This window comes from Vicugna pacos, chromosome 23 (genome assembly GCF_048564905.1).
Source record: "Vicugna pacos chromosome 23, VicPac4, whole genome shotgun sequence".
Taxonomy (NCBI): Eukaryota; Metazoa; Chordata; class Mammalia; order Artiodactyla; family Camelidae; genus Vicugna; species Vicugna pacos.
In genome coordinates, this window is record NC_133009.1 from 25,570,084 (window position 1) to 25,594,736 (window position 24,653).

General features: G+C 35.5%; 1 protein-coding gene across 1 annotated transcript in view; it reads right to left on the reverse strand.

Annotated features, from left to right (window-relative positions):
* IARS2 (isoleucyl-tRNA synthetase 2, mitochondrial) overlaps positions 1–23,639 on the reverse strand; it is a 42,959-nt gene extending 19,320 nt beyond the window's left edge. Inside the window, exons 1-12 of the mRNA XM_072948726.1 lie at positions 23,255–23,639; positions 21,794–21,916; positions 17,828–17,987; positions 16,831–16,979; positions 16,696–16,745; positions 16,509–16,618; positions 16,331–16,421; positions 15,875–15,990; positions 11,928–12,097; positions 10,696–10,786; positions 8,943–9,094; positions 6,737–6,897 (exon numbers count right to left, since the gene is read on the reverse strand). Coding sequence (XP_072804827.1) covers positions 6,737–6,897; positions 8,943–9,094; positions 10,696–10,786; positions 11,928–12,097; positions 15,875–15,990; positions 16,331–16,421; positions 16,509–16,618; positions 16,696–16,745; positions 16,831–16,979; positions 17,828–17,987; positions 21,794–21,916; positions 23,255–23,521 — 1,640 coding nt within the window. The 5' untranslated portion in view covers positions 23,522–23,639. The remainder of the gene's footprint in view (positions 1–6,736; positions 6,898–8,942; positions 9,095–10,695; positions 10,787–11,927; positions 12,098–15,874; positions 15,991–16,330; positions 16,422–16,508; positions 16,619–16,695; positions 16,746–16,830; positions 16,980–17,827; positions 17,988–21,793; positions 21,917–23,254) is intronic.
* Positions 23,640–24,653: the final 1,014 nt, after the last annotated feature.

Here is a 24,653-nt window from a genome sequence, read left to right on the forward strand (position 1 = left end):
ATGAAAAACCGGGAAGCAAAAATCAAGTGAGTATTATAAATTAAATATGCTCTACAAATTGAAGTGTGAAATGCCTAAGTCGGTTATATTACAAAGGGATAGACTGAAAAAGTATAATGTTACCACCATCTACTTTGAAGAAATTATAAATAATAAGAATGTTTAAATGGGCACAAATCCATATTTCTAATACAGGCACACATTTCAGATGGACTTTAACAGTAAAGATAAACTTTTGCAATGAGACCATAAAAACTTTGTGCAATAACTAACTAGTTACATGACAAGATTTAGTTACATATTACTACTTTATATAGTTCACACAGAACATTTTACCAGTTAAGAAAATATGAATATGCTACAATAGAAAATCTGAATAAACCTAATGCTATTACTTTAAAAGAACAAGAAAAGGGACAAAGCAAAGTACACTTACACACACACATCATACTGATTATGAAATTTTCATTAAGAAAAATTCTAAATATGAGCATCATTTTGCCTTTCTGTTTTTACACGTTATCCTTAAATTGCAATTTTAGATAAATGGTAAAATAAAACAGTGATTTAAATGTGTTGGAAATAAACATAAAAAATAGTACAAAGATAAAAGAAAATGGTTTAAATTCCATATCAATTTAGAAAATAAGGTAGAGATGTTAGATTAATATCATTATTAATGAAAATAAAAACATTTATATGTATATCACACATTATACTTTTAAAAGCACTTTATAAGCTCTAACTGGATTCACAGAAAAACATATTTAGTAGCTAAACTAACAGATAAACTGTTCTCGATGTTCCTTAAACCATGTGCCTGAGCAAGTAACACAATTAAAAGTCAGGCCTTGAAACTATGTCTTTCAAATCATGGCTCAGTTTTGTTCTCACTTCTCCATTCAGCCTTTCTAACTCATTTATGAAGACAAACACTGTACCTGTGAACTCATACCCCTCCCTCTCTGGGGTTTGCTAAGCAAAGGCAAATAGACTTACTACCCATGCATAAAGAAAGCATGAACCAGAGATGAAGCCAGGGCAGCAGGGAGTCTCAGATTAGCGTGTTGACAGAGCAAGCATCAAGTCCAAAGACCAGAGTCCGCCTGCAACTTATTAGATACTGACAGAAATACATCACATTATTTTTCTGTGCTTCAGTTTCTACGAACACTGGGAAAAGCCAGGGGAAAGAAGGCTATGTGAAAAATTGTATTCTTAAAAAAGTCCTAATATTCTAGTCAGTAACCTCACACCTGTAGATGATACTTACTTATTCATTTCAGAACGTCTAATTCAATGCTAATGAAACTAAGTTCTTTTTTATACCCCTAAATAGCAGATAATTCAGTGGAGTTTTAGAATTACACTTAATACTCAAGTACCTTAAAGAGTCTATAATTAAAAATACCAAATAGTAAAAGAAGATTCCAATTTTGCAGCTGGCATGTTATTATTAACTGTAAAATCCCAGCAAGTTTCGTCAACCACCTCCAGTCTAACCAAAACTGAAGTTTTAATTAATACATTTTCTTTTAAGGATATTGCTAATATTCACTTATACAATATAATACTTTCATACAAGAATAAATTTAATCTTGTATTATGTAAATCTTATTTGCAAATATACTTTTAACTCACAAAAATCTCTTATTTCAGTGAGGAGGAAAGTTTGGTTTTGTTTTTTAGTTTACCTAATAATACTTATTAAAAATGACATAACCACGCCATGTCATCTATACCAATGAAAACAATCCTGCAGTAGTTTTTTAAACCTCTAATTTCAAAAAAGCTGTTATAAATAACACTACACACTACTCACACTACTAAGAAAATGATTCAGTACTTTGGGGTCCCTCCTAACATATGCAGATGAGACTGGCACATATTAATAGGTATTACGTTAAGTGTTAGCTATTAGTAAAACTAATTCTTTGAAGTCATGTTTTTTTTTTTTTCCAGTGTATCCAAAAGAAATATGAAACATTTTAAAGAAGGGAGAGAAGCTCTGCTTCATTAATAGATCAAGTCCCACTAACATTTAGAGCAAGACTTGCCTCCTTACTTCTTACTGTGAAATATAAAAACCTGATGCACTGAATGTCCTTTAATGGGCATTACCTTCTGTGATTTGGCTCCACTTTGAATTCTTAGACTACTACATTACTTAAATTTTTAAAAACAGGAAAATAAAGACAACTTGAGTTACAGTATAAAAACTGAACACAATTTATGACAAATAAGAATGCAGATTCCAGAGACAAGAACATTCTCACAGTCCAAACAAATCAAAATCTAAGTGCACAGAACTGGTATCACTAAGTGAAAACTTTCTCCTGACTTGTACTCTGGTTGTCTGAATGATCCTAAAAAAACTGTGGCAGTTTTAAAAACAACATTTGCAATAAAAATAAACAAATGCATACAACCTATAAACTTGAGGTAACCATAGTGGATTAGAAAATAAAGATAAATGTAATGTTCAAAAAAATCTGAAAAGATAATTTGGATTAAAAAAAATACAAGTAAACGTGGCATAAGTGCTCAAAAAAAACACTATTATAGCCCTACAGCAAAAATTTAGAAATATCAAATGCTGGGAGGGGCTACATTTACTTGATCTTCACACAGAGGGTACTAGGCAACCATTAAGAGCTAAGCTACCATTTTTAATGGCTACCTATTCATCTTTCCAAAAATTGACTTATTTTATTCTCCATATCATAATTTTTTATAAATGATTGTATTAGACATCCTTACATATATATCTTTGTACAAGAGATGTTAAGTCTTCTTGTTTCCTTAGGATAAATACTTCAAAGTGTAATTTTTTACAACGAAATTGAGATTGTGCTTTAAATTTTTAAAAAATCTTATAGGCCTTTCTTAGTGATACTAAACATTCTCCTAGAAAAAATATTAGTAGTCAGAATCTGTCTTCTGAAATTTAAGAGTTCTTTCTTTTTTAATAACATCCTCCACTAACACAAACAGGCAGTTAACTTACAACCTAAAGATCAGTATAAATTACTGCTGATAAAAGTGGGTGAAACCACTTATCACTGCCTAATCTCTATGCTTCCATCTTAATGCTGTATTTCATAAAGCAGTAAGTCCATCATAAAACTTTGTACTTTACACAGGGCCTTATCTAAACACATGCATTATGTGCCCCTTCTTAGGTTTCAATCCGTGAAAACCCACTAGGAACTATGAGCCACTATTAACACCAACCAATCATTCTGAACTTTGACATCAACTGGGCCGAAGCGTATTTAGCGTGTTATTGGAAATTAAAACAGCACTGAGATTACCAGGTAATGAAGAAACTGTTGCTGTCATTTCAGTTTCCCGTGTTTTGTCTTTATAAAAGCAAAAATGTTAAGGACTACAACATACCTTTCCTCTAGAAGTTACTGGAATAAGAATGAGGTAAGAGGCTAAATGTTTCATATTTATTTACTAAGTTTAATTCTAGAACACAATGAAATATTGGGGGGAAAAATCTATTTTTAATTTAATCCTATACTTAAGTTTCAAAGATGACAAGAAACAATTTTGGAGAAATTTTTATTTAATGAACATTATCAAACTTTTTCACCAAAAAGTCATTCTTTATTAACATGAGCAAAAATTTGAGGTAGCAAAAGCTAACATACAAACTTGAAATTCTTTGCCTGTTTCCAGGGAATTTCTCATAATTTCTAGAAATCAGGGGCTAAGTTTCTAAATGTATGTTAAGTATTGCATTAATACTAAGTTGATTAAATCATTTGAAATGAAAGAAATTTAACTAACTATGTCTCTTCCTTCCTAGGTAGCAAATGTTTCTAACTTTTATTTTTTTTATGCTAAAACATTTCTCTTTATCAATTAGGAATAGATTTCCACTAAACTATAATGGAATTATATTAGATTCAGAAAAATGATCAATGATATTAAAGTCAGAAATGGAATTATTTCCTGAAAAAAATACAAATGAGTATAAAGAGCAAATGAAAACATTAATTCAAATCAAAATTAAACATCAGAACCTCAAATCTATCAGTCTCTCAACCTATTTAGAACATAATAAATCAAGACTTTCTTCTGTGAAACAAGTACACTTAAGAGATAATTTATAGACTTTCACCAAGAAAAGCAGAAGGAAACTTCTAATATGCCCAATGGAGTTACCAAGTGTAACAGCAACTCCATGTGGACTGTGTACCAATTTCCAGTGGAGATGCTGTTACTTTTGATGGCTACCAACCCACAACAATGTAAAGGCATATCCAAGAAAGACAAAAAAATCATGGTCCCTTGATTCTCATTTGATTAAGGATACGAAAAAAATAACCTTTCATGCAGTCTTTAAAAACTGACAAATAATTAAAATTAACATCCACTTCCTTAAATCAACTGATAGGTCACATTAAGGACCCAACAATGGAAGAGGATTAGAGTCATTACTGAGAAATGGTGTACAGGAGAATGACCTATGAATTGACAGACAATATGGCTAAGTTTGTCTGTCATTTCTGTAGGCCAATATTCTGTATATCTCTGCTACTTCGAAATCAAAAAGCAGCTAATACTGTGCAAGTAACACAATGGTAGAAGCGCAGAAGAGAAGCTGTAACACACCATGTAAATGTATCAGCTGTAAATAAAGCATAAATAATACCTAATGAAAATTATTTGCCTATGTTTTTCTGAAATGCTCACACTTATTTCACCTAAGTCACTGACAAATCGACCTACGTACCACTTTATTATACTGAATCATGGTCAAATAACGCCGTTTGCTCTGCTTACTAACATACACCCGTGGCCCACTTCACCCACCTCAAGGAACCGCCCTAAAACTCCTGCTGTCTAAACACAGAGAAGAATGAGGAATGGCGGCAGCAGTTTATAAACAGTTCCTTAAAAGAAAACTCTCCAGGATGGAATTTTAAACAATACCTGTGTAAATTTATCTCAACTTTAATTCTTAATGGGGGTAGTAAGATACTAGTTTTTACATGATCAAGCTCTAAATTGTAAGAACAACATAAGCAACAATATTTAGGCCAAAGAGTCTTAGCTCAGCTCCAAATTGTAATAATATTGAAAGAGCCTTACAATTACTTCCTAGTCTCTAACCTCTAGTTCCTTTCCCTAAAACAGACTCATTCCTCATGCATACTTGAAAGATTAGACTCCCTAGCTTGGTACTCAAGACTTAACTATGATTTGCCCCAATCCCACTTTCTTGGGTGTTTCTCTATCTCCTCACATACCCTGTGGTCACATCATGGCTCCTACACACATGCTATGTTGTCCCCATTCTGGGTCCTCAGCTCCTGATCCCAGCACTTGCAAAATACTTTCCCACATTTCCTATCCAATCCTCAAATCCTTGAGGATACTCAATGCCATATCTTCTGTGAATGACGCCAATGAGCTGTTTTATGATTCAATATTTGTCCAAAGGAGAGCCTACAGTTCTTCCCTCTGAGCCATGCTGCCATAAGGTGTCAGACTACCCATGAAGTCATGATACAACGAATACTTCAAATTGAAAAAGAACCTTCACACCAAGGATACTAAGAACTACCTAACGTGTAGCTATAGGTAACAACAACAACAAAAAAACCACAACACTGTAACCAACAATTTTTTAAAATCCTAAAATATATGTATAAAGTACCACCTAAAAAAATACTGATAATGCAGACAATGAAAAACAGACCCTTTTTACAAAAATTATGATAAATCCCACGGTGGGACATTCAACTCTGTCATCTCCTGAATTCCCCATTACGTGCTAGCCTCCATGCCCTTAAAACCCTCACAGGGTCCTCAACTGATGAAATGTGAGAATATTTACCAAAATGTGCTCAAATTTTTTGCTCATATTATAGCATAACTTAGTAATAATTCCATTAAACAAGTTAAAACAAAATTACTTTAAAAAAAATGAAAACCCAGGATGTATTCCCAAAAGAAATTATTAATATTCCCCTTTCCACTGTTAATAACAGCAACAATACTGAAAGCATCTCTATCTTATTAGAAGATAAACTAGCTAGATTATCTCATTAAGGGCAGGGACCATGTCAGTCTTGCTTACTACCTCAAAAAAGGGTCTAGTGTATGAGTAGGGAAAAAATCTTCTTTTCACTTTATAAGCTTTTCTACTATAAATTGTTTACTAAGTTCAAGTACTATCTTCCCAAATTGAAAAAAAATTAGAGGAGAAAGAAGAAATACCTAGGAATGGAATCATCACTAGAATTAATTACATGCATTCAACTATATTATAGTTTTTGAAATTTTAAATGATCTACACATTACATAGCACTATTTCTACTGAGAAGGAGAGTAGACTCAGAGTAAGGTACTGACATGGATTCCTAAAGGAAAATTGCATACTGGGCTCCACCACCGAACACTGTTCATCTTGGCTTTGCTGACACCTTACTCTAGGACAGCGCTAGGCACACGGTCAGGAAGAATAAATTCTCACAGAAAAAAAATCAAAGGCTTTGCTTCTAAGTATCAACATTGAAAAAATCTACTGTTTGTTAAAAACTTCAACCATATGAAAGGATCTTCTAGAAATTTATATTTTACTCCCCGACAAAAGATCATTATTTTAGAGTATTTCATTTAACATATATCAGGAGTTCTCAATTGTGTACTATTTTTCCATTTCTGAAGAAAATACAACTCACTTTAAAATGTCAAAAAATTTTAGAAAGAGTTCTACCTGTTGATCAAGATTTCATCTTTTGTCTTATGATGAAACACAGGAATCGGGACACCCCAAACTCTTTGCCTTGATATGCACCAATACGGCCGCCTGTCCATCATTTCAACCATGGCATTCAGTGCTGACCCAGGAATAAATTTCACCTTTTTTAACAATTCCTGCAATTGATTCACAAATCAAGTTCAGTGAGAGAAAGGAGAACAAATTTTCTAGAAGTGTCACTATTTATCCTAATACAGTTCTTGATTTTGGATGTTTATAGTCATTCACATGTCCCCATCCCCAAAAAACAAACTAATCTAAAAAACTACAGATTTCAGAGCAAATGAGGAAAAGTTAAAATGGGGCCACAAAGGACCTAATAAATAGTATTAAGAGCAGACTTTGCCTTTGGAGGATGTGACAAGAAATTTTATACTAATTTCTAAGCACCCTAGATTAAAGCTGGAAATAAGAGGTTTAGTAGAAGTACTGTACTTTATTAAACTACAGTTAAATCGATTTAAACTTGATTTCAATGCATTTTAAAAAATGCTTAAGAAATAAGCTACTATCTTAGGTAGACAAGGATTGCAATATAACCTAATTTTACATAGTATGCTTTACAACATAGAAAACACTTTCTCAAAATAAATTACTATTTACTCTCTCTTCTTCCCTCCACCCCCTTAAAAAAGTTGTAAACTATTAGCATGATTTCATTTGTCAATTACCAAGAGAAGAATCACATAACAAAAATATTTGAAAATAATATCCATAAAAATGAAAACATGGTAACTTCATTTTAAAAAGTCTCTTTATCCATTAATAAAAGCATTTTTATATTTTCAGAGGCGGTTTAAACACTTTCTTCTTACCTGAACTACCATAAATCCCCTCCCCTCAAGCCCTTTGTAGCACCACCTACTGGCAGAACGGCACCATCTGCAATTTTTATTGAAAATCCAAGAAATGTGATACTGACTGGTATTCAGTTTTGTTAAAGAATAACTATTACTGTTTTAAGGTGGTAATAATGGCATTAAAATTAAATTTTAGTGTCTTTATCTGTCACAATTCATGTTTTAATATTTATGGAAAACATAATGCCTAAAACTTGCTATAACATAACCCAGTGGGTAGAAAGTATAGATAATGGGTACAGGGGTAGATAAAAATAATATTGACAGAAAGTTCATTATTGTTGATTGGGTGATGGAAACACTGCAGTACATTACTCTGTTCTCTCTATTTCTGCAAGAAGCAACTGAAATTTTTCCATAAAGAAGTTAAAAAAAAAAACCAAACTTGGCTTCAGTATATTAAATCAGACTTAGATGTTCTGCAACCAAAAAATCCGTGCAGAGCTGAAAGATACAAATTATAACACTTCCAGGTAAGAAAAACAGGCTTCATAAAAATGTAAAAAACATAATAAAAAAGCAGTCCAGAGCACAGCCGTCCACTCTACATGAAGGCAGAAAATGTAAATTGCCTGCATAGCTTTGGCAAGGGCCCCAAACTGCCAGGGCAACCAACGAACCAACTAACAATAGTAACGTACTATACAAGCTGTAAAGCGAAGTATCTAAACCCAGCCTGGTGAACAAATGTGTATTTGAGCTCCTTCATTTAATATAATCAAGTTGTTTGTGGTTTTACACACACACATACACATACACAGATACACGTATGTGTTGAATGAAAGTTCAAATGTATATTAATGTTTAAAATGCCAATTCAGAAGGTATTTGTTAACTCAAAGCAGTATCTTTTCAAATGAATTGCAATTTCAATCTTAAGGAAGCAAAGGGTTTTAAAAGAGTTTTGTTGAATGGCTATTATGTGCCACACACTGTTCTGGGAGCTTTTATTCACTTATCTCATGAGGTAGGCATTATTATCACCTTTGTACAGATGAGAAAACTGAGGTTCTGAGAGGTTAAACAACTTGCTAAACTCAAGTACTCATTCTATGCTACTTTTCACTACACTGGGCAGGAAATCTGACACTTAACCTCTTTAAGCCTGATTTTCTACAAGTGTATAAAGAAGGGATGGAAACTCAAGATCCTTCCAGATGGAGAATTCTACAGTTTTATGAAAACAAGTCATAATAACATCAATCCCTTCTACTCCCAGAGCCCTGCCTTGACCTCACATGCAAACCTTTCATACTGAGGGAATGGTAAGCCCAACCCTTACGGTCAGATGTCTTTTATACCTTGGCTGTAGTCTTAATATCCGTGATATTTACAAACCACTGCTTGCTGGCACGAATAACTACTGGTTTCTTAGTCCTCCAGTCATACGGATAGCTGTGTACCAATTTTTCCTCTTTCAACAAATTCTTTGCAGCCTGAAGCATCTTTATAACTTTAAAAACAACAACAACAATTTACATTAGACATAAATAAAAAGTACTATGAAGGATAAGCAACAAGTTCATACTGTGCAGCACAGGGAACTGTATTCAATGTCTCGCAGTAACCCACGGTGATAAAGAGTATGAAAATGAATGTATGCACGTTACTATGTGACTGGGGTATTGTGCTGTACACCAGAAACTGACACAATGTTGTATACTGACTACACTTCAATTAAAAAAAAGAAGAAAATACTCTGTTTCCCATGATAAGGAGAAAATAAGGGAAATTTAAGAAATTTTTTTGGATTTAGAAGACAAAGGAAAACTTCTGTTTCCAAAGAAAAAAGTGCTATGAAAATCCTAATAACTTTAAACTCCCAGGGAATACTAAATCTGGGCCAACAGGTAGCAGTAAGAGTCGTCATCTGATGGGCAGCAAAAGCATAATCTATGAATCTTCAGGCAAAAAAAAAAAAAAAAAAAGCAGCAACTGTAAAACCTTAATCATTCTCCAGATATGCTCTTCTTTTCAAAGGAAAGATGACTGAATACATCTAGAATTCTACATCTCAAATTCAGAGTCACAATCTTTCATACTATGAAATTCGAAATGGTCTCCAGGTAATCCAGGAGAAACCAGGGATACTGGGTTGAATGTTGTCCCCAAAAAAGATATGTTCAAGTCCTAACCCCTAGTACCTGTGAGTGTGACTTTATTTGGAAATAGGGTCTTTTCAGGTGCAATTTGCAATTAAGATAAGGTCATACTGGATCAGAGTGGGCCCTAATTCCAATGCCTGGGGTCTTTATTAGAAAAGAGGACACACAGAGAAACACAAGAGCAAAGAAGGACGTATGACACTGGAGGCAGACTGGAGAAATACAGCTATAGGCCAAGGAAAGTCAAGAATTACCAAGAGCCAGCAAAAGCTAGGACGAGGCAAGGAAAGATTTTTCCATAGAGCTTTCAGAGAGAGCATGATCTGGCCAACACTTCGATTTCAGGCTTCTAGACTCTAGAACTGTGAGAGGGTAAGTTTCTGTTGTTTTAATAAAGCCACTACCTTTATGGTAACTTGTGAGTGTGGCCCCAGAAAAGCAGTACACCAGATCTAACTAGCCTTAGTCTTAGTGTGGGCAAAGAAAGGTTTTCATAGTACCTGGTCCTTGGATTCATGATTACAGGAAGGCAAAAAGACACCTCAACACTGGAGGACCACCAAGACTGTTAATACATAAACTATCCTATGTGGGTCAGTGATTTACAAGGGTTATAAAAGGAGAGAGAGAGTCTGATTCTCAGTAAACATGCAGTCCCAGGGTCGATTTCATCCTTCCACAAAATTCGTACTGCTGATTACCACCTCTACAGTTCTAAAATAATTTCACTCCCTGTTGACTGACCTGATTTGTTTAAACAAAAAGAGCAAATTAAAAGCAAAAGATGAAAAAGTGCCAAACTCCGTTTTAAACCATGCAGCAAAATAAAATATAATTTTAGCTTTTTGTTTCTGTTGAAAGTATAAGATGGGAAAACAGTCAGCAAAGGTTACTGCTGGCTGCTTTTCAGAAAATATATTATTTTAGTATCAGCATATGCAGTACTCACCCACTTCTGTTCCCTCTTCAAGAACAGCCTTGTTTTGAAGTTCAGGACCTGCAGCATCTGTGAAAACTCCATCTTCATTCACCAAACAATCCTACAAAGAGTCATTCTGAACGGTTAGAATAAAGTATCAAGACATTCTGTCTTATGACAATCTCTGACAAAACAATATACTATATCAAACATCTCATTAAAGACTAGCCTTTCACTACACTGAAAACTTAGGTACTTTTCATCAGTCAGTAAAAATTTGTAACTTTACACATTTAAATCACCAAAGGTAAAACGTTTTATTAAAGCATATACCTAAAGTTTAATAACAAAAAGTAACAAAATAAACTAAAAACATTTTTAACTTGGTGTCTGTTAATTTACAGATCTATGGCAATGTACATACATTGTAATGACTTTGAGACTTGCTTCCAATTAAATGGAAAACTTAGTAAGTAATTGACATGTGTAAAATAAATTTAGAGAGGATTGTTAGGTAAAAAAACATGATTCTTTTCAACTATTTAGTAAAATCCACTTGCCATTTTTCAGGGACTGAAAGTAGTTTGTCTGTGTGACTTAACACTTAACAAAAAGTGCTCCCATTTACTATGTATTCCAAGTCTGTGCTGATTTTGTGCTAATTCTAGGAAACTGTTCTAAATTACTATGAGGTAATGAGGCTTTGGAGTATTGCACATAAACATATCACAATTATGACAACAAAAATTATTTATTATCAAAATGCAAAGATGTTACGAATTATCACTTTAATTCGACAAAAGCAAAAGAAAAAAAGACAGAATGAAATAATGCCATTTGCAGCAACATGAATGGAACTAAGTGAAGTAAGACAGAGAAAGACAAATACCATATGATATCACTTATGATACAAATGAACTTATTTACAAAATAAAAACAGACTCACAGACATAGAAAACAAATTTATGGTTACCAAGGGAAAAAGAGGGTAGGAGAGAGATAAATTCAGACTCTGGGATTAATGGATACAAACTACTATATATAAAATAGATAAACAATAAGGTCCTACTGTATAGCACAGGGAACTATATTCAATATCCTGTAATAAACCATAATGGAAAATATGAAAAAGAGATACATATATATAATATATATATATATAACTGAATCACTTTGCTGTACACCAGAAACTAAAACATTATAAATCAACTATACTTCAATAAAAAGTTTAAAAAAAAAAAAGGAAAGAAGAGGAGTAGTACCGTGGACAAGTTGTGTTGAGAAGCCACACTGTAATCTTCCATACCATGAGCTGGAGCTGTGTGAACCAACCCTGTTCCTTTCGTCATGGTCACATGATTGGCAGGTAAAAGAGGAGACCCTCTCTCAGAAATTAAAGGATGAGTACAAGTACCACTTTCCAAGTCTACACCTGTGGGGAAAGAAAATCACAATTAAGAATTATTTTATATGGCAATTCTTCTAACTTTTTAAGAATAACAATAGACATCAGGTGAGAAGTGCAGAATCTGGGATGAGACAGGGCTCAAGCCCTGGCTTCCCCTTTTATTCTGTGACCTTCGGAGATTTATAAAATGTGAGTAATTATGGTTCCTACCCCAGAGGATGGCTGTGAGGATAATCTGAGTTTTTAGAATAGAAAGTAATACACATATTAAGTATTTTAGGCAGTTATTACAGTACTTGCCACACTGTAAATGCTTTAAAATATTAGTAATTATTATAACAAATAGATAATCAAATAAACACAAGAAAATTTCTCTAATTTATGTAGAGTTATGAACCTTTTAGAACAGAGGACAAAAACTATTCTCAATCAATAGACCAATGACTAGTGGGTTTTAATACTATCTCTGTGGGAACTCACTCTTGTTGATTTTCATACTGTTTCCCTAAAAAGGTAAGGGATGGTAAGTAACACCTGACAGTTACTGGGCAACCATCATGTACTGGGCTCAACATAAACTCTTACTTCATCTCCATAATACTCCAAAACAGCTAATATCATCCCCAATTTACAAGACAGAAAGTAAGAAAACGTCAGCAATTTGCCTGAGGTCACAAATAAATGACTGAATCCAACATCAAAGGCCAGTTTGAATCTCATGTTCTATATAACTCTAGTTCCCTTTAATAATACATCACATCCATCATCTGTGAATTTTTCTACACCATTATTGTTTCCCACCTTTACTGCCTCTTGAGTTCCATAAACTGATTTTTCCTTTTTTTTGGTTTTAAAATAACAAGTCTTCAAACTTTAAAATGATTACCTGCTTCTACCCATTCACTTACTGAATGTATTGAATAAGTCTGTTTATCCTAGCTACTTTTTAATAATTAAAGAAAGGTCAGTGGCCCCCCTTACTGCTCAGAATCTTCCTCACAAATCATTCTTCATCTTTCCAAACTAAATAATGTTAACTTAAAAAAAATCTGTCCTCACAGAGAAATTACTCCACCTCCATGATCCTTCTTTCTAGCTATATAGTAGTAAGAACTATGTAACCTACTCAGACCACCTCAACAATACAAATCTTATAACTCTAACATTTCATAGATGGCTCTGTTGGTGATTTCATTTTGGTTAAAGCAGCACAGTGAGTAAGAGGTTTGAGAGAAACCAACACTTCCTTATAACTGAAGATGAAATTCCTTTTTCTGGGAAAAAAGAACCACAAGTTCTCCTTGCTGTCTGACTTGGCTGACTTGGTATTTTATTAGTAGGAAATACCTGAATCTCTAGGAAAATCTTAAATACTTCAGGATGAATTATTTTCCATGTAAATCAGAATGCTGTTAAAGAAGACAGCTGTCAACACTGACGTGTAGAGAAACCTACCCTTTAGTTTGCACTTTGATTCTTTTCCCTAAGTTTGATTCTTAAGTAACACCAGTCCCCACAACCCTATGCTTGTTATGCATTTTTTGTATGAAAACCAAAGGTTTGGGGCAAAGTAAATTGCATCTGTTAACTTTCCTTTATACACATACTTAGTGTATGGACTACTTAATACTCTGCCTTATTTCCCAATAAAGATATCCCAATGATTAATAAGAAACAATTTACATTTTTCTGGGAAAAAAATCTACTCCATACAAGATACTCTACTTCAGTTGTTCGACATTCTTACTACTTTGATAAGTAGTAAGCTAGTCGTCACCAGTTTATCTTGCCAGGAATGAGAAGTATATAAACTCCTCTGAAATACGGTGGCTCAAAACGGCAACCCAGTAATTCTCTGCAAAGTAATAACTTGAAGTAATTATGCAATCTAGACAAATGATCTTTAAATATAACCTTAATACTTTCAAAGACCTTTTGGGAATGCCAAATTTTGTAACAACATCTGATACATCAATGAAGTCTACAATATCTTCTGCCCTTAAAAGAGGTAGACTGTAGTTAGTAACACTGTACTGCATATTTGAAAGCTGCCAAGAGAGTAGATCTTAAAAGTTCTTATCACAAGAAAAAAACTCTGTAACTATGCCTAATGATGGATGTTAACTAGACTTATTGTGGTGATCATTTTGCAATGTATACAAATATCAAGTCATTATGTTGTATGCCTGAAACTAATAAAACGCTCTATGTCAATTATATACTAATTTTTAAAAGTAAAAAAAAAAAAAGTTAGAACATTAAAGAATATACTGGATCCACTAACTTACCTATTGCACCAAGGAACAAATGGTATCAAATATTAAACATTCTGTAGCTTCTTTTACGCCTTTGACATTAAAAACCTTTTTATTTTTGTTAAGATTGTTTAAACCTCTAATTGGCTTATATCTTTTTATATTTTTGTTTTATTGAATTACAGTTGCTATACAACATTATATGTTACAGGTGTACAACATAGTGATTCATGATTTTAAAGGGTATATTCCATTTATAGTAATTATAAAATACTGGCCATATTCCCTGTAGCTTATTTTATACCTAACAGTTTGTGCCTCTTACTACCTTACCCCTGTAACTGCCCCTCCTCACACTGACAACCACTAGTTTGTTCTGTATATCTGTGAGTCTGCTTCTTTTTTGTTATATGCACTAATTTGTTGTATTTCCCACATTCCACATATAAGTGATATATAATTATTCATCTTTCTCTATTTCACTTAGCATAATGCCCTCTAAGTCCATTCTTATTGCTGCAAATGGCAAACTTCTATTCTTTTTTTACAGCTGAGTAGTATTGCGTTTTATATATACACATCTTCTTTAGCCATTAATCTGTTGATGGACAGGTAGGTTGTTTCCATACGTTGACAAGTAAAAAATGCTGCTATAAACATTGGGGTGCATGTATATTTTCAAATTAGTGTTTTTGCTTTTTTTGCAGATATATATACCCTGGTGTGGAATTTCTGGGTCATGTGGTAGTTCTATTTTTAGTTTTTTGAGAAACCTACATACTGTTTTCAACAGTGCTGTACCAATTTACATTCCCACCAACAGTGTACGAGGGTTCCCTTTTCTCTGTATCCTCACCAATATTTGTTATTTGTGTTCTTTTTGAGGACAGCCTAATGTATAGTTGAACTGATGCACTTAGAAGCCTTCCTTACTTAGCTAGGCAATCTTTCCATTTTTGAGTATCTCTATTCTTGTGACTTTTTTTCTGTAAGACACTCAAATATATATCATCCCTAAGGATCAAACGTAATTTTAAACTTCCCTAGATTTCCATAGTTTATTTCAAAAGCAACCACTACTTCAGAAGTCCCAGGTTTAGCTTACTAAAGATTCTTTTGATAGAAGCACTGTCTTTGGAATAATTTTCAGAATTTATTCAATTTCCTTAGTAAAATCATATACCAAAAAAAATTCTTTCTTTCCTTGTTCCTTTGATCAAATCAGATAAAGATAATTTTCAGTAATTTAATTTTGAATAAAAACTTTAAGGGAAATTTATATATTCTACAATGTTCAAAGGACGTCTGTCCTATTTTACGTTGGACATTTGCCAAAAATATTTTTTATTTATTGTGCCTTTGTCAATGTTCATATTTTCTATACTCTTATCATGGTTAACATACATTATCCTTCAGATGAATCAATGTAAAATATATTCTAGAAAGGTAGATGCCATAATCTGTTTTGATCCATAATGTTCAACAAGGTCTCAAATCAACCCAATATTTTGATGAACCAATGGCCAGAATATCTATAAATCTTCACCTGAAAATGTTGAAATAACCTCAAATGTTGTTTCCAAAACAGAAGCAACAGATGTTACTTTATCTGCAGCTAGAATGTAGAAGTCTCCAGATTTGGAACATTTCACAACAGCATACCTAAAATAAAATTTTAGGAGTAAATTACTAAAAATGAAAAAAGAAATGCCACAGACAACATTTTAAATGTTTTACATCATTTTTGAAAAACTAACTTCAAGATCAAAACAGTACTATTTTCAAAAGGACTTCATCCCTTATACTCTGTTTTCTTTTCCAAAAAAGCTGGAGGTCTTAAATGGAATCCTCTAAAACTTAATAAAATCTCTATGAACATAAAAAGTAAGTTATAATTCACTACTTTCTAAGAGGATACTGAAGATAAAATAAATTCAAAATAATGCTAATGATGGAATCAATCCTATTTGTGGATAAACAAAAAATGCAGTAATATACCTACTTTGATTCGGGCATGTAACAAACAGCCTGATTGGCTGGAATAGTCCAAGGCTGGGTGGTCCAGACTAAAAAACTAACAGGAGATGAACCATCTGTGAAAATAAAATTTTAAATATTCTAACAAATCAAACGTCACAATTCCATAACTTTAATATATTCAAGCAAAGGATAAATCTTACCTACAAGAGATGCCAGCTTAGGAGAGGGTTTCAAGAGGGGGAATTTTACATATACTGAGCGACTGACATGCTCTGGATTGTATTCAAGTTCTGCTTCAGCCAACGCAGTCCTAAGGTTTAAAAATATTAAACATAAATATTTGGAAGCCTCACAAAATTCTATCCTTTACCAAAAACACATAAATACCTTGATGAGGGAGACCAAAACACAGGTTTATAAGATCGATAAATTAAGCCCTATAAAAGACAAAGATATTACATGAAAGCTGGAATTTTGTAACACATAACTTAACATACTCAAAGGGAAAAAAAACCACCTTACTTTATCATACATTTGGTAGAAAAGTCTCAACTGTCTGGCCTCATATCTTCCATCAAATGTATAGTAGCAGTTATTCCAATCTGCCATTATTCCCCACCGAATAAATGCCGACTTCTGTTTCTCAACGGCTGCTTTAGCAAACGACCTCGCTAAAAAAATAAAAAAACACTTTTCAGAACCAATTAATTCAAACTCTTATTAATCTGTCTAAATGCAAGTACTGTACACAATTTAGACTACAAAATTTATTTAATAGAAAAATTATCCTGAAATTTGAAAGTGTTCAGATGATACTTACAACAAATTCAAAAATTAACTAAAATTTCAAAAGTTAAAGTTCGGTTACTGTCTCCTCTATTTTCCAGACTTTGTACAATGACTCTATGTTTAGAAAAAATAAACTGGAAAAGATATTCTTGGTATTTCTAAATTTAAAGAAGGGTCAGAGTTTAATTCTTACTTCATTGTATATAAACACAAAAAAATTAGTACAACCAGTCTAAGCTAATAATAATACGATGTTTCATAAGGAAGTGAAAAATCTTCACAATAATATCCAATTATACAATAGTTCAACATATAAAGATAGAAGAGTCCTCCCTGACCCATTCTATTGAAGGAAAGACTCAAATAAGAAATTTAAAAACATTTTTAATTTAAAATTTAATTTTGGTTAACCAACTAAAATAGGTCAACAAGCCCCAGCCAAGAAAATCAGTAAAAACATTGACCAAAATAATAATTTCACAAAATGTGAAGACTAAAGACCTGAAAAATGTACTTGGAAACACTCACAAACCTCTCCTTTGTTTCTGAACGTAAGTTCTCACAAAAGTCAATTCAACAAAATCTGGATTTTCTGTGACACAAAGTGGTCTCCAACAGATCTCATAGTAAGTGAAAAAAACAACAGCAAAAGCAAAAGACAACAGGTCTCTTCTGTAAAGCCCTGACTTTTTCAAGGAACCATTTTAAAGCAGAAACAGAGATTATTTACCTTTCTCTCTAATTTCCATAGCTGAAAGATTCTGAGCTTTTCCATCACGTTCTGTTAACACTTTTATTTCAATGGGTAACCCATGACAATCCCAGCCTGGCACAAAATGTACTTTGGAACCTTTCATCATATGGTATCGATTGGCTATATCTTTCAAAATCTGAAAGATAAAATGATAATCATCGTTCATACACAAAACATTGTGGCTTACAATTTATATTCTCTCAGTATCATTTAAAACACTAAGCAAGCCCAATTTTAAAAGGATTTATACAGAATAACTGATTAAATCTAGTAACTCACGTTCTAGATAAACACAGGAGCAATAAATACTTGATCTTTAAAATGCCATTAACTGTTCCAAAAGGAAATCAAATGATAAAAGATTTCAAAATGAAAAACATTATGCCCAAATTTACTAATTTATTTGTAAAGGTGGACCTTGAAAAAAGCAGCCCATACTACCTTTTAAAGATCTGAACCTTCTAAAAATCAGAGTACAAATAAACTAATTACAAATCTGCCTTCTTCTTATGAAAAAGTTATTAATGTGAATAACCCAATATTACTTACATTTAGCTAAGAAATACAGAATCAACGCAGAATTTATAATACACTCAGAGTACGGAATACCATGGTTAACTCTGTCATTCCTAAAACTGTAACTAAAACAGTAGTCAGTCCTCTTCATTTAGTATAGTTCTATAACTGTTTACCTTTCTTGTTCAGTTTAGATACTAGGGGGCAGCAGAGTCTTTTAAAAAATATATTACCATTAAAAAATAGGGGATAAAAGGCAAAGGACAGATTTGGCTCCAAGCTCAATTTCTTCTTCCCAAAAGTAAACAGTGCAGTGGTCCAGAAAAGTATCCCTTCCTTTCCAGGTCTATCAAAAGTAGAAAAGGTAATACACACTCCCCCCCTCTCTTCTTCCACTTAACTCTCTCATACTTCTCACCAGAAGGGCAGGAGGGCCTTGTGATCCGGGTGGCAGTTACACAACATAAACATTCATCTACACATATACTTAAGATCTGCATACTTTTTGTTAGGTATATCACTTAAATCAAGCAGTATAAATAACATCCTCCCCCCCATTTATCCCTATTTGTGCCTGTGTTAGTAAGGACTTCATCACAGACAACAAGACTGTTCTGCAGAGGGTCCCGGGAGCTCTCTCTGCTAAGGAAAGCAACAGTCAGCACAGATGCCATGGACAACCTGCATGTCTTCTCAAAGCCATGTTATAATAAAAAGTGTCAAAAATCAAAGACAAGGTGAGAATCTTAAAAGAAGCAAGAGAAAAAAAAGCCTGTCACTTAACGCCTACAATGGAACCTCTGTAAGGCTACAAGTAGATTTCTCAGCAGAAACCTTGCAGACCAGAAAAGAGTGGGATGATATAGTCAAAGTGCTGCAAATAAAAAACTACCAACCAACAATCCTTAACTGGAAAAGTTGTCCTTCGTAAGTGAAAGAAGATAAATACCTTTATAGGCAAGCTAAAGCTGAGGGAGTTGAGCACCACTAGACCTACATGACAAGAAATCCTAAAAGAAGTTCCCCAAGCTGAAATGAAAGGATGATAACTAGTACCTGGAAAACACACAAAGTTTTAAAACATACTGGTAAATGTAAGTATACAGGCAAAATGCTCCTATACTGTAATACGATAATGTGTTAATAACATCTGTCTATTATAAAGGTTTAATGGCAGAAGTATTAAAGGTAACTATAAATAAAATAACTTGTTAATGGATATACAATATAAAAAGATATAAAACATAATTACAAAAACATAAATGTGTATGGGGAATAAAAGGGTAGAGTTTTTGTATGCAATCAAATATAAGCTGTTAGCTCACATAGACTGCTCTACCTATAAGGTGTTTCATGTTAAGCCTCATGGTAAACACAAAGCAAAAACCTACAGTAAATGCATGAAAGATAAAGAAAGGGGAATCAAAGCACACCCCTAAGGAAAAGTCATCAATTCACAAAGGAAGATATAAAGCACTGAAAAAAACGAATGAAAAATTGTGGTAAGTTCTCTCAATGGAACGCTACCACGCAATTAAAAAGGAATCAATTACTGACATCTACAACAGCATATATGAATAACATAAATACTACACAAGTGAAAGAAGCCAGACACAGAAGAATATATATATGCTGATTCAACGTATCTGAAATTTTAGAATAGGCAAAAAAATTTAAGCAATAGAAACCACACAGTGTTGGGGGCAGGAGCTCCTCACTCTATGAGGCCAACATTACCCTGATACCAAAACCGCGCAAGGACACTACAAAAAAAGAAAATTACAGGCCAATATCACTGATGAACATAGATTCACAAGTCCTGTAATGAAAACAACTGTTTCCTGGAAGGCAGACCACTTTACTATTACCTCTGCACCACCATGAAGCAAACTGCAATCATTCTTACTCTTCAAGGTAGAAAGCAGAGAAGTCAAGTGAGTTCTCTCAGATAGAACCCACAGTTCTCACTCAACTCATTTACTATTTAAAATGAACCTAGCAGCCACTCCTCAAAAACAGTATTAATTCTTCTAATCCACGAGGACAGGCTATTAATCAGCTGACGTTTCTTTACTGATTCAAATTTCTCACCAGTATTAGTTTAATTAAGGCATTTTATTTTAGTACAATCCTTGAGGTTTTAAATTCATTGGGCACCCCCTCCTCCGCCAGAATCCCAAGAGGTTTTTCTGTTTGTTTGTTTTTGCCAAGAAAATCTAAAGTCCTTCTAATGGCCTATAAGACCCGGCCCTTGCTACCTCTCTGGCCCCACCAAACACAGGCCCCCTCATTTACTTCAAACCAGTCACACTGGCTCCCTTACTTTCCTCAATCACACCAGGAAAACACAACTCCAGGTCTTTGCACTCGGCTATACTGACCCCGAATATTCCAACAGCTTACTCCTTTGCTTCCTTGAGGACCTTACACAAATGTCACCTTTTCAGTGAGGGAGGGACCCCAGGCCAAATTAATAAAACTGCAGTTTGCCCAGCTGACCCTCCCTGTTACTCTTCCCTGTTTTTGTTTTCTTCCAAAGCACTTATCAGTACTGTCTTAGTCAGTTTGGGCTGAGACCAATTCCAAAGTGTATGTGTATATGTATGTGTGTCGGGAGGGGCGGGGTGCACACATAAAACCAATTGCATGCGTATACAAGCAATTCTTGGACACCAGCAGAGTGTCTGAGAGTTAGCATAAACAGGATGGCTTAAATAACAGAAATTTATTTCTCACAGTTCCAGCAGCTGTGGAGTCCAAGATCAAGGGGCTGGCAGAATCATTTTCTGGGAAGGACCACTTTCTGGTTCAAGACCACCATCTTCTCACTGCAACCTCACATGGCATAAGGGGACAAGGGAGCTCTCAGGGATCTCTTTAATAAGGGCACTAATCCCACTGATGAAGGCTCTGCCCACATGACCTAATCACCTCTCAAAGGCCCCACCTCCAAATACTGCCACATTAGGGATCAGGTTTCAACACTTGATATACGGGGAGATGGGAGTGGGGGAATGACACATGGACAAATATTGAGTCTCTATAGCAACTATCTAACACATCAAATATTTTACTTATTTATATTACTATGTCTTCCCTGTTAGAACACAAGCTCCATGAAGACAGGACTCATCTTGTTCAGTTGTATTCCCAGAGTTTAGACAATGCCTGGCACATAGTAAATGCTCAATAATTATCTACTGAATAAAATGACACTAATGCATAATAACAGTAAGTTCAAAGCAAATACCAGTTGTTATTTTTCACACAATACTGAAACTGTTAATTGCTGCCTTCTATTAAGACATTTTGGTTTCTATCCCAATGCAAATGTACGTAACTGTCATAAAATCACAATACAATCTTTTGCAAAGTGTATTCAAATAAAGATTTTCCCTCAAGTTTTATAACCTAAATTATAATTACCTTATTTAAAGCATGTCCAACATGAGGGTCACCATTTGCATAAGGAGGTCCATCATGAAGACAAAATTCTGTCTTTACTTTCCTTTCTCTTTGCCATGAATAAAGTTCTGAAAATCCACATTTCTGTTTAAAAAGAACAATGATGTCTGAACATCACATAAATACACACTCCTAAATTTTACCATAAGTAACAGCCAGCACTTGCTTATTTCCTATCCCATTTCAATGTATTCAACTCTAAAACACAAATGGCGAGGTTTCTAAAAGTGCACATCTGAGTACTCATCCCTTAAAACTTTTCTATAGTTTCCCCGTAGGCTTCAGTTTAAACTCTAACCTCTTTATAAAGGTATGCAGGACCTAACAAAGGTTTAACAGCACTAAATTCCTGGGCAGTCTCTCAGCACTCCCCACCCTCCACTCTTGGGTCCAGCCATGCTGAGGGACCTGTAGACCACCCTCCTCACCGAATTCTTGTTATCCTTTGGCTTCAACACTGCTACTCTTTCAGTTTGGAATGCCACCCACTGCAATCCCACTCCCCATCCTCTACCTGCTGTGTGTCCTTGACCTTTGTGGGCACGTCCTTTCGTTTGAAAAAACGTTTATAATATCCAACTTATGAAGCTGATGTAAAGATTATATGAGAAAATATGTGAAATTGTCCCTGTTCCAGAAATACAAAAGGCACTGGATAAAGCACTTTAAAAAATTAGATGGCCAAAACAGGTTTGTGAGTTTGAAACTCTGAAAGTTGTCGTAAGAATACTTAAGCTAAGCATATTTACTTAACCAATATATCCAGAATATTAGGGATTTTAAAGACTCTACAATTACACAAACTAACAAGTGAATCTCTGCCCTTAGAAAACTGAGTCTAATACGGGAGACGGACGCACAGTTTCGGAAGTAAGCACCGCTACTTAATCCTTCAAACAAGCCATAATTCCAACTAGGAACCTACTGATACCACAGAGGTGAGCTTCAACTTTCCCTCATGATCGAATTTTTATTTATATGCGTTTACTTTTTAACTTACTTTTAAAAAGTAATACTAATTTACTTTTTAAAAGTCACTGGATGAGCGTCCAAATTCGACTTGTCTGTCTAAGCCGAAACTGGGACTTCTATTCCATCCGCACTCTCTGAGCTTCGCTAGTTTCCTCCTTAACATTCCGCTCTGGAACCTGCTACCTCCGAGGGACTTGCCTACAGGTAGGTTCCTTCACTTATCTTTTCAGCCAATACAACCTGTGGGAATCGGATGGTTTCCACTAACTTGGTCACGACACCCCGGGCCCAAAGGGGCTGGAGCCAGCGGACGGGTCCCGCCCCGCTCGGGGTGTGGGTGGCCCGGGCGTAGCTCCGGGGAGGGCCCGAGGTCCCTCCGCCCCGGGCCGGGTCGAGCCTCCCTCCCGAGGCCCGGCTCCCGACCCGCGCTGCGCACAGGCCGGCCCGTACCTGCTGGATCTCCAGCTCCGTGTCGGGCTGCTGGCGGCCCAGCAGCTTCATGGGGAAGCTGGTCTGCGGCAGCAACACCGTGTCCCGGTAACTGCCACTACTCGAGTTCTGCAGCTGGTTACTGGCCCCGGTGACCGACCGCACCAAAAGCCGCCTCGTCGTCCCTCGCCAGCCCGGGCGACAAGGAAGGCGGGGCGGCGCCCACAAACTCCGGGCCGCGGCCAGAGCCGCAGCCCCCGGCCCACGAGGGCGCAGCTCCCAACGCATGGCGGGCCCAGCCCAGCTCCAGGTGAGCGCAGGGCCTGGGTTCCCGCCTCGGGTCCGGGGAACCGGGAGCCCAGAGAACCTGCGCAAGCCTAGAGGGAGTGCGCACGCGCGCGCAGCAGGGAAGGGGCGGGGAGCGCGGTGAGGGCGGAGCCACATCCGGGTCTTGGCGCCAACCTCCGAAGGGCGGGGCTGACTCTGAGGTGGGGGGGAGAGGCCTGGCCGGCGCGATGTGCTCCTATTTAAATTAAAGGGCCCTGACTTTTCAAAAAATATTTTATTTAACCCAATATAACCAAGGCATTATCACGTCAAAATGCAATATAAAATCATATATGATATGTTAATATGAAATTATAACTATGATATTTCACCTTCTTTCTCTTCATTCTAAGTCTTTGAAATTTGCTATGTAATTTACCCGGGCAGCACGTCTCCATTTGGACTAGCAACTTACCAAGCTACAGGATATGTTTGCTATTAACTCTGCCGTCTTATTTTATGTTATTATAGTCTAATCATAGTGCCCTCCTTTATAATATTGAAAGAAAAATCATTGCCGATTCGCTTTGCTGTTCTCACGGCAGGTCTGCATCCCCCCACCCCCAACTCACACACATAAATACAGGCAGACACATGAAGCGTGCTCCTTAAATATATGGTGAAAGCCTAAATGAATAAACAGGTAATTTTTGTTTCTGCTTGTTTGTTTTTCTGTGCCTTAAAAAAGCACCAACCAAACAAAAATCATTAATAGAATACATCCTTCCTGGAAGAGAGAAGATCTCCAAGGAATTATCAGCAAGCAAATGAAAGGGTCACAGACCCTTTTAGGAATCTGATAAATGCTTTTAAAAAGGAAAAGTAAGCGCTAGTAAGACGCTTCTGCCTGAAGTTTTGTTGCGGAGGCAGGGGGCGGAGGTGGGGGCGTCGTGGACCGCATAAAATAAAGCCAGTCCACCGACCCCTAGGGGTTCGAGGTTAAGCAGCCGCCGGGCGGCGCAAGTTGGCATCATCAACCCAGGGCACATTTTAAGAGTGAACTGTGCGCATAAAGTGGACTGGAAGACACCGGAAACCAGAATGAGTCTTTAAAGGCAGACACACCTTTTGCTTTGACTGCGAGAGGCTGGAT